The sequence below is a fragment of the Epinephelus fuscoguttatus genome, linkage group LG11 (assembly GCF_011397635.1).
Source record: "Epinephelus fuscoguttatus linkage group LG11, E.fuscoguttatus.final_Chr_v1".
In the NCBI taxonomy this organism is placed as follows: domain Eukaryota; kingdom Metazoa; phylum Chordata; class Actinopteri; order Perciformes; family Serranidae; genus Epinephelus; species Epinephelus fuscoguttatus.
In genome coordinates this window covers 21155993-21167614 of record NC_064762.1, presented here as the reverse complement: position 1 = coordinate 21167614, position 11622 = coordinate 21155993, and the positions used below count along the sequence as shown (strand labels likewise).

General features: G+C 40.4%; 1 protein-coding gene across 1 annotated transcript; it reads right to left on the bottom strand.

Moving 5' to 3' along the window:
* Positions 1 to 1309: 1309 nt before the first annotated feature.
* Positions 1310 to 8043, bottom strand: LOC125896829 (cysteine-rich venom protein TEL1-like). Its single transcript, XM_049589707.1, has 7 exons — positions 7888 to 8043; positions 7480 to 7604; positions 7147 to 7237; positions 3480 to 3622; positions 3189 to 3283; positions 2600 to 2682; positions 1310 to 1500 (listed from the first exon to the last, which is right to left on the bottom strand). The coding sequence occupies exons 1-7, from the start codon at positions 7985 to 7987 to the stop codon at positions 1373 to 1375; spliced, it is 765 nt and encodes a 254-aa protein (XP_049445664.1). The 5' UTR covers positions 7988 to 8043; the 3' UTR covers positions 1310 to 1372.
* Between the last annotated feature and the right edge of the window lie 3579 nt (positions 8044 to 11622).

Below are 11622 nucleotides of genomic sequence, written 5' to 3'. Positions count from 1 at the left end.
TGCAAAACATTTATGTGCTAAAACGCTCAACTCAGGCTTTTGTAAATATACACTGTGTACAAGTGATGACATACCTCACTTTAGTGGTCACAAGAACCTGCCTGACTACTTGACCTTAATCCCCCAGACTCAACAACAGCCTCTTCCCACAGGCTGTCGACATCCAGCTGCCCCCAAGCTCAACAAACCAAGCACCTTACTTTATGTCTTGCTTTGTCCCTGGTTTGTCTGATGCATGTACTCTGGCACCTTATGTGTAGTCTGAATGTTGATTCTCTCTCAACTGGATGTTGCATCATTCACCAGGTGTGCCTGATGTACACAGCACAAAGGAGTTATTTTTCCATCATACTTTTTATTGTTGATGTACTAAAAATTAGAATTATTTATCTTTCCATCTCGTCGATAGCACATGTGCAAAAAATACACCAAGACGTGTAGAGTAATTGGGAATGGTGTGCCGTGACTTTTCTCAGAGACTCACTCACCTAACTGTTGACATGAAAAATGTCAAAAAAGTAGGGCTGCCCCCCGAATAGTCAACCAAACATTCAGTGTTAGAAAGGTCATTAGTCAGCAGGATTTCATTGGTTGCTTTGTCGCTGAAAACATCAAAATAACAACAAAGAAACAAAAGAGAAACTCTATTAGGAGCTGCACCCTGTCAAAATAAATCAAAACCTATATGACTGGACCATGTGGGAATTTAATTTGAAAGGACAGACACAGGAAGTGGCCACGCTCAGCAGTCAGACAGGAGTCAGGTTAATTTCCAGGGCTGGTACCTGCGGTTATTCCACAGGCTAGTTAATAACGTGTCGGGCAGGAAATCCAAAGTGTGGGGTCATTTTGAGAAGGTGAAGGACAAACCCAAGGTGATATATAAACTCTGCAGGAAAACATTTGCCTATCATTTGTCAACTACAAACATATTCAATTTCTGCCTGTAATTCATGTGATGGACAAAGGACATTCTGATGTTTCTTTCTAGAGATACATGTGATAATGCAGACGCTGTCCCTTTTGAAATGGTCTAAATATTCACAAATTTTGGTTTTGGGAAGGATCCAAACATGAACGAAAAACAACAAAACAATTCTGCATTCAAATAATTTTTACATATCAATCCATTTCACTAACTAGACATATTAAAGTTATGAAAAAAACATGGTAGCGCTTTGCTCTACCCTGTATTGCAAAGACGAAAGCCCTTTTGGGTATTTGTTCCTCCACTAAACTCTACTAAATTTATACTCTTTGGTTTAATACTTCAGGCTATTAGACTTGTTCAGGAATCAGCAGAGGGACACAAGTTTAAGTATCTTTTATTAAGACTGACTGATTAGTCAGAGTCCATGTGGACACATGGCATTTAAATGATCTGAGTGGTGCACTTGCAGGTGGCAGGACACCAAGAGGCAATGTCGCTGTTTTGGCAGGTCCACTGCTGCTTCAGCTGAGCACAGTTACTGTACTTGTTAGTGTAAGGACAGGGGTTGGCTGCAAGAGACAGAGAAAGAGAGATTCTTAGTTAAAAAACACAACACAAGTCAGATCGGAGTCCTACATCTTCTTCTCGAAGGCATTCTGAAGGCCAAAATTGACCCATTGCTGAGTCCCTGCCCCTGGACGCTGAGTGGCCAATCATAACGTAGCATCCATCTGGCTTAGCCCAGGATCCAACAACAACACAGCTGTGCTCTATTGACTCTAATGCAGTCGTTTCAGATTTCCTTCATTTTCAGGCTGGTTTTGTGGATTTGGAGCTAAATGTTGTGCCTGGGTCACGTCGTGTATTAATGATACTCGTTACCTGGAGAGGTTGAAAAAAGATATCGGACAAGATATCCCTGTTCCAAAACCAAAATCAAACCCATCAAACCCTGGAAAGTGTAGGGTTAGCTAGCTAGCTACTGAAGATATAGCCTACTGAATGTGTACACATGCTGCTTTTGCTTTTTAATGATTATAACAGTGAAAAAAAGACCGACCCTGCTGTACAGGAACCAGTGAACACCGTTCATCTGCACACACTGTGATGCCACACAGCTGGTTCAGTATCAGCAAAGTTTCCCTTTATATTCATTGTCGTGTGTGGCGATCAGCAGTGATGTGGTGGTTCACTTTTACACTGTGATCTGTAGCCTATAGTTCGGCTTTAGCTTCTAACTATCTTTGTCTTTTTAACCTGTTGTTGCTGCTGAGTCAGTTTGACATCCTGGATATATCCTTCAAACACAGACTGTAGACCCCTCTGTCTGCTTCTCTCTGGAGTCACTCTTTCATTTTTCCAAAATTATGATAATATTTCTTCAGGGAGTGCAGTTAGTTACAGTGTGGGCTCCATGCTTACTCCGACAGCTTGTCGGACCATTGGAAAGGGGCGGGGCTTAGTGAAAGGTCTGTGAAAGTTTTCCTGTCTTGTTCATTATATTGAGATCTGGGAAAAAGACAACCACCACCACAGGAGGTAGTGAAAATCAGGAGGATGATTCCCTACTATCTCAAATAAAATCTATCTATGCTAAGATATAACTCAAACTCCAATTAGCCATTCTCATCCACAAAAATGGATGAGTGGCCAGTATTTGCCACTTACTGCACAGTTTGTTGTCACAGGCATTGGGACAGTCGCCGCAGGAGGGTCCTGCTTGATAGGGACGAGCATACTGGTAGTTTCCACTGTAATGAAGGCCAAAACATCAATTATTAAACATTCTGAAACAGCAATAGACACTCACACTGGATATCAGCCCAAACGTGACATGGATTATGATCTGAGAAGGCAAAGCACTTTGAATAATTTTTTTAATGACTACTCAGTGAGAAGGACAAATTAGATGGAAATTGCGGTTTCGTATCTCATTGTTGCACGGTGCATTTTTTGGATCCACTTCAGTTTTCTAATGGTGTTTTGAATATTATTTGAAATTACAGAAGACCATCATGATCTGAAATGTACACAACAGTTTTATCAGAAAAAGATAAGGTGTGAAAAAACTGTCTTTTTTATTTCCTTTTTGTTCCTTAACTCCCAGATACATTTAATGTTACATAATGGAACTTAATTTTGGATCCATTCAACTCAAAAGACACATAAGTATTCTTGTAAATATTTACTAAGAGAGAAAATATGAGAAAAAAAAGCCTCTACTCCGTTGAGGAGGAGAAAAATGTTTTTTACTTACGGTGGGCAGTATTGGCAGACATAGAAGTACTTGTATTGAGAGTTGGGACAGTAGGCCATTCCACAGCCAACCTTGTTGGACCTGTACCAAACAACCTGTGCAGAGAACAAAAGATAAAACCCAAATCATCATGAGCTCATGGCATTAATGTTCTGTATAATGCTGTTTTTATAGTTATGATTTGGGTTACTGAGTCCCTTTTAACTCATTCCGGTTATTAAACACTTGTGATGGCCCACTCCTGTGCAAGTTAGTCTAATAAGAGCCGTCCAAACTGTGTCGTAAGGGCACCTGTGTGTAGTGTCCGATCACTCCATTATTGATAGCTCCCACTCCGTAGCGCCAGTTCTTCACCTCGTCGTACCAGTCCTGAATAGCGTTGCTCCAGGTGTCTTTAAAGCTGGCCATGTACAGGTTCTCTCCACAGCCGCTAGCTACAGTTAAAGAGAAGTGGGATACTTAAGTTTTCTTAAAAACCATTATGACTGTGAATTCAACTCATGATCCCACCTGAAAGAAAATTCATCACTGAGCTTCACATGAGCTGAACCCCATCTGGCCGGTTTGTCCAAAGTCCGGCCCTGGGGTTAATTGTGGCCCGCAGATTGATTTTAGACGGCCCTCAGCTTGTCTTTCAAAATACTTGATGATTATCACAATATTTGTAATCAAGTGAAATCACTTTGCATTTTTTTCATTCAGCTCACGATGGCAGGACAGTCATACAGTCTGTAGACATGCAGTAGGAGCTACGCAACCAAACTAATGTGTTTTCATTGACAGCTGGTAAACAAGCAAACAAATGGTTGCCTAACAGCAGATGTTTCCTGCTACCTGGCAGACACGGCCACAGCACAGAACAGTTAAGTCAAAAACGAAGGGTTGCCGCTTTCAGGAGTGGTGAAAAGTTGAATACGTTTTCACATAAAGGTGAAACAGTTGCATTTGTGTAACTTGTTTGTAATTAAAAAAAAACAAACAAAAAAAAAAAAACATATGATGTAGGAAAAGCTGGCCCTGCTTTATGGAAATGTGATGTATGTACATATATTGACTTTCCATACATCAGATATACAAATGTACACATCAAGTAAAAGCATATATGTACATTTATTCACAAACTATGTGTGAAACCTGTTAGAAATTGGAACATCATATATGTCTTATTGCCATATGTGTGACATTCATACATACATACATACAAACATACTGTAGTTATTTATACGTATTACATGTATTTGTATAAATGTGTAATGTGCAACATACTGAGGACTTGTGCCAACCAGGAATTGAATCTTATTTGTAAGCTATTTGTGTATATGATCGGCAAATCTTTTTTAAATTAATGTGTCATAAATGTTAGTATTATATACTGTATGTGAACCTAAAAAAAGAGAAATGTATCTTAAAAAAATAGCTAGAAAAACATATTTAATCATGCATATATGTTTTCACAAACTTGCATACAGGAATTGAATATATATTGTTTACATATGGTCACAACATGTACTGCATAAAAAAATCATCATATAAACACTTTTAAAATATCTGCAATTATAATACATGCTTATATTGTAGACATTTATGTAATTTACTTATATATCCACCCTGAACTCAGTTTATATATGCTGAAATAATATGCGTGAATAAATGTAAAAGATAGACATATATGTCAAAATTAATAAGAAAACATGCATGTTGCAATTTATAATACTGTATAAAAATTCATAATATAGATACTTTTAAAATATGTACAAATATATATGCTTATTTTGTAGACGTGTTATGTACGTATATGTTTGTATGATCACTGACATATTTTTAATATATGTACTTATTCAAAGTAATATGGGTAGTTCAAACATGCTATAAACATATCTTCATATATGAAGAGGATGTGTATATGTGGTAATAATATATGGCCTTGTCAGTAACGTATGTTGAAACATTACTCTTAAAGGGAAATTTCAGTTTATTTCAACCTGTCTCCTATCGTCCTAAATTTGTTTCAAGTGACTAGTGACATAAAAATAATAGTTAGCATGTTAGCCGTTAGTAGCATAGTATAGTGAAGAGGAATGCCTCTGTTGCAAGGAATGGGACTGGTTGCAGCCTTATTTTCAAGGTCTGGATGTGACCGAGGACGAGACACCTCCACCTGGAGTAGTATCCAGCTGGGCTTTATCAAGAGCTGGCGAGATATATTTCGGCCATACTCTGGAAAGCAGAGCTAAATGGTAAACAAACGGCACCACACCGGTAAGGTAAGACAACACATTTACATGTCGTTTTCTATATGTTCTCTGACATTTATCCTAACAATATGAGGTGGTCTTTGTGGAAAAAAAGCTTGTTTAGTGGACTAACTTTGCGCTTGAAGGTTGCCCGTTCACTTACATTTTAACAGGTCTGATGCTACTATGCGCCCTGGCTGTATCTAGGCTAACGGCTAACATGCTAACTATTATTTTTATGTCACTAGTCACTTGAAACAAATTTAGGACGATAGGAGATGGGTTGAAATAAACCGAAATTTCCTTTTAATATAGGGGCATATATGTCATATGTTACATGTCCAAATTGGCAACCCTAACTCTCAGGATCTGTGACCACTTCATGTGCAGTATCAAGTAATAAAACCTATTGTATATTCCTCTTCAATCTGTCACTCCTTCCACTCAGCATTCATGTAGGTCTTTGTCAGTTTTGAAGTAGTTAAATGATTACATGATTTTGGTTGAGAGATCACACTGTGACTCTCTCCTCATCGAATACTAGACACTGGCTAGGCTGCTCATTTCCTCCACCTCTGGTATGACTTGCTACATAAAACTTTTTTTAATGCAAAGCTAAAATCATATATTGATTTGATTTTTGATTTGATTTGAAGGTTTATTTTGAACTTAAAAAAAGAAAACAAAGCAACAACAGGCAATGAAAGGTTTGTTCAAAAGGGAGTGGGAAGAAGTCGAAACTTATCTAATCCCACCCCTTCTCCCTGCACAAATGATTTATAAATCTATCCTGCTTCCTTAGAAATACTACTGTTAATAACAATTATCATAATAATAACAATAATAATAACAATGAACATGATTTATAAGAGATATACACCTATATATACATCTACATTTATAGAAAAGGACAAAGACAAAAGGACCTAAAAATAACAAAACACAGAAACAGAAAACAAACAACTAATAATGAACATAAATAAATATAGAAAACAAAATTTAAATAGAGAAATAAATAATCAATAACACTATCCTGTGAACACCTAGTGACTGTCACACCCCCACTTCATCCCTGTATCCCGTGAAAACATATTCTTTATATTTTGTTTTAAACTGTTGTATGTTTGGACATTGTCATATAAAAATGACATAAAATTACACCTCCATAAAGTTAGACAAACAAGTCAGTGATACACAAAGCAAACACATTAACAAACCTACTGCTGTGAATTAAGCAATACGTCCCTCAAAAGTAATACTTCACATTATGCCCTAAGGACCAGCCTGATTATCGCCACAAGACCCGTACATGATACCTGCATCTGATTCAACCTAGCTACTTTTTAAAAAGCACACAGTGAACTGCCTCGTGAAACTAGTCTATAAACTCAGCCATAACATTTTGATTGCACTGGACATGAACTCACTGCGAGCACTAATGTTTCTGCCATTAAACGCTTTAGATATGGTGGACACAGAGCCTTAAAAAGCTACTAACTCTAAGTAATGTGATTTGTCCTGGGTGGCAGTGAAGCATCTAATGTCACATGATGGTCTAAAATACTGTTGGAGGTGATTTTACACTCTGACAAGATTAAAATGCTTGAAAAACATAATTCAAACTTGATTAGTGACACAGTAGTTCGAACTTAGCTAAAATGAGACTGTGGCTGACTTTTTTGTGACGTATAGTTGTTTTGAAAGAGGGGTTAAAAGGAACTTACAGCTGATCGTTCTGGAGCTGTCAGGACTATGCTTCATGGCGCAGGTGTTGGCCCATCTCTGAGCGTTGGCTGCAGCCTCGTTGCTCCAGCTCTGTGGGAAGCACATGTAGACAATTATAGTGTATATACCAGAAAATCTCCAAGTGCTGTGTGCTTGTCTGGAAAATCATTTTATCTCTTACCCATCTGCTGCACAAGGGAGCATGTGTAATACCAAATCAAACACTAATTGGCCAGATCAAGTGAGGATCCATGCTAGGAATAAATATTCAGTGAAGCACACTATGCTTTTTTGAACTCTGAAATAATTTTATTGCACTATCAGGATGTTACCATTTCCAACATGTTGCTAGCAGTGGGCTGAACACCTCTTCTCAGCTCGTTGTGCTTGTTCACGATCTCATTCTGGGCAGAGTAGCTCAGAAACACCTCAGATGGTTGCTGCTCCAGAGGTGATCCTCCTGTGCCGAAATAAACACAATTAAAACCAAAAGAACTACATTTTGTGAAGTGTGAATGTGTATGAATATATGGCATTTTATAATAGTAATAATAATTACAAACACTCACCCTTCAGGTATGGTTTTCAGGGAAAGAAGAGAAGAAATATCTTATTGCACGTTAGAAGCAAAAATAAATAAAAATGTAGGCCTATGTTTAGAAAAAGCTACGATTCTTAGAAACAAATCAAGAAATATACATCCAATAAAATTCCCTATGGTAGAGGACATTTCATTTCACTTACCTTGCGGGAACCAACATTAAATGCGTCGGTGCTCGGAACCTGGAGAGCAGCAAAGACGCCCAAGGCGCACAGGATGGTGAAGGTATACACAGCCATGCTTATGTCCAGGACTGTTCACCTCCAAGTGCCACAGGTGTCACTTATATACGCAGGGCCATGTAAACCTAACAAATGACCAAACAAACTCGACGGCATCTGCTTGATAACATAGCACCTGTGAAACGTCCTTGATAATGTATGGAAAGCTGCAGGTACGTGTTTATATTGTGTATGAGTTCCTAATGATAACTGTGATAAAGGGGCAGGGGGTATGCAGCTTTCATGTGGCAAGGTTATGACAAGAGGGTGTGCGATATCAAAAAGGAACACGGTATCTAAATAAAACCTTGATAACTAAAAGGTTAAACTAAGACTTGGAGCATTGATAAGATTTAAAAAAAAATGTCTCCCTCTCTTGTCCTTGGCAGCTTATTGAGATGTTTTTGATTGGACAGGCCTGTATGTTTTCACATCTTTAACATGCTCCTGTGTATTCCGTAGGGTGCATCATTTCTGTTTTTTCACATATGACATTGAAATCCTGAGGTGGGGAAGCCCTTCTGTGCGGAGTTTGCATGTTCTCCCTATATCAGCTCCCACAGTCCAAAGAGGGCTAGGTCAATTGGTGACTCTACATTGGCTGTCGGTGTGAATGTGAGTGTTAATGGTTGTCTGTCTCTTTGTGTCAACCCTGTGATAGTCAGGCGACCTATCCAGGGTGTACCCCGCCTCTCGCCCAATGTCAGGGTCACCCCCTCGCTCCTCCCCAACTCCACCTTCTCATCTAAATATGGTCTCTTCTCTCTTCAAAGAATAAAGATGGCAGCGGTTGAAAAGCCCAACTTGAGGCTTCAAAATGGCACTCCACAAACCAGTGGGTGGCATCATGACTACGTTCATTATTTTATACAGTCTGTGCTTGTATCTTATGTGCATGATTCATTCTTTTTGCTTTGCACCAGGGACCAGGAGAAACACAACATCATTCCTTTATGTACAGCACTAATGAATTGACAAAAATGTCTCTCAAGTCTCAACAAAAACCTGAGATACTTGAACTACTGCTTGGGGCAGTAACTCACTCCCGAACCAGAAGGGGCAATCCGGCTTTTTCTGGCAGAGAAGCATGGCCTCTGACTTGGAGGTACTGACTATTATCCTGACTGCTTCACATTCGGCTACAAACCAACCCAATGCATGGTGGATGTCATGGTCTGATGAAGCCAACAAAGCATATCATCTGCAAAGAGCACAGATGCATAGTGTCCCCAGGCTGGACATTCTTACTCTTACTGGGGCCCGCCTCTGGAGCTAGACCTGTGAGGGGAGCTGGCCAGCAAGCATCTGGTGGCCAGGCCTGGAGCTATGGGGCCTGTTCAGGCACAGCCCAAAAAAACATGGGGCTGTTGCCCTGTGGTCCCAACACCCACGGGGATAGGCATCGGGGCAGATGCATTGTAAGCCAGGCATCAGGCAACAGAGGGGACCTAGGCATGCTAACCACTGGCAACGTACACCAGCACCAACTACATATAGTTGTCTTTATCTCTTCACATAGCACTGGTTCTGGAACCAAACTCCTGGAGAGAGACTCTTGCTTTTTCTGATTTGCCCAGGGATAGAGGCAGGTGTGGGGATATGAATGAGCCCCTGGCTAAACGCCACTGTGTTGGAGTTCTCCCTGGGGAACATGAGGGTGGCCTTGATGGGACTCCAAATCGCTGAGAGGTGTTCTCTGACTGCCGTTTGTGCTTATGCACCAGACAGCTATTCAGAATACTTCTTGGAGTCTCTGGAAGTGTCCTGAAAACAGGGACTTCAGTGCTCACATGGGCAACGATGGAGAAACCTGGAGGGGGGTGATTGGGAGGAACATCCTGCCTGATCTGAACCTGACTGTTCTTTTGTTTTTTGGACTTCTGTGCTAGTCATGGATTGGCCATAATGAACACCATGTTGGAGAATGGGGCGGTTTGTAATTGTAATTGGTACCAGAACACCCTCAGGTACAGATCAGTGATTAACTTTGTGGTCTTATAATCAGATATCTACCATATGTCTTGGACACTGGGGTGAAGTGAGGAGCAGAACTGTCAACTGTTTGACAGCTGGCTGACGCCCCTGTCTGCGAGATCTTCTACTCCCACTTCTGGAAGAATTTTTTGTGCATCCTAAGTGAGGTTAGAGATATGGTTGCAAGGAAGGAATATCATGGGTGGAGTATTCCTTTATTAGCAAGTGTAGTATGTGTACAGTGTACACCAGATTAATAAATACCATTTTTAAGTAATGATAACTTAGTACATCCACATCTAAGTGTAATGAGTTTGCAGTATTCTTTTGCGACAAGGTTCAGACCATTAAAAATGCCATCAATTCCACAACACCAATAACAACCATGCAGCCACCTAGACACTTAGAGCTGACTCATTTTGCACCTGTAACTGACAAAACTGTCCAAGAGATCATCACCAGTCTGAGTTCGTCTACATGCTGCCTCGATGTGTTACCCACTAGATTTCTAACGTCTGTGCTGAGCAGTTTGTTACCACCACTCGCTCACATAGTTAACATGTCACTACAATCTGGAACATTCCCAAAGGCCTTGAAAACTGCGGTCATAAAGCCTCTCCTAAAGAAGAGCAGTCTTGATGTCACAGTACTGAACAACTACCGGCCCATTTCAAATCTGCCGTTTTTAGGCAAAGTCCTTGAGAAAGTTGTTTACCAACAGCTTACTGACTTTCTCCTAATGAACAACTCCTTTGATGTTTTCCAGTCAGGTTTTAGACCCCATCACAGCACTGAGACCGCTCTTATTAAGGTGACAAATGACATCCGCCTGAACACTGACGCAGGCAAAGTCTCAGTTTTAGTCCTGCTAGATCTGAGTGCTGCTTTTGACACTGTCAATCATGAGATCCTTTCACAGAGACTAGAGAACTGGGTGGGCATCTCTGGCACTGCCCTAAATTGGTTGAAGTCCTATCTAGAAGACAGGAAGTACTTTGTTGAAATTGGTAACTGTGTCTCAGACCACATGGCCTTGACCTGTGGGGTGCCCCAAGGGTCAATCCTGGGACCCCTTCTGTTCAGTCTTTATATGCTGCCTTTTGGCCAGTTAATACAAAATAATAATGTGTCCTACCACAATTATGCAGACGACACTCAGATCTATGTCTCACTGACAGCAGGTGAATATGGACCAGTGGATTCACTCTGTCACTGCATCCAACAGGTCACTGTGTGGATGCACAACAACTTTCTCCAGCTAAATTCAGACAAGACTGAAGTCATCGTATTTGGTCCACAGAAACAAAGAGAAAGTGTCAGCAGTCACCTCCTGTCTCTCTCTCTAAAACCTACAAATCAGGCTAGAAATCTCAGGGTAATAATGGACTCAGACTTGAACTTTAACAGCCACATCAAATCAATAACATCAGCAGCTTTTTACCATCTAAAAAACATTGCCAAAATCAAAGGTATAGTGTCTAAACCTGACTTGGAGAGACTTATCCATGCATTTGTCTCTAGTAGGTTAGACTACTGTAACAGCCTGCTCACTGGCCTCTCCAAACGGGCCGTAAGACAGCTGCAGTACATCCAGAATGCTGCTGCTCGGGTCCTGACCAGAACCAGGAAGTACGAGCACATTAGTCCTGTGCTCAGGTCTCTACACTGGCTTCCTGTGG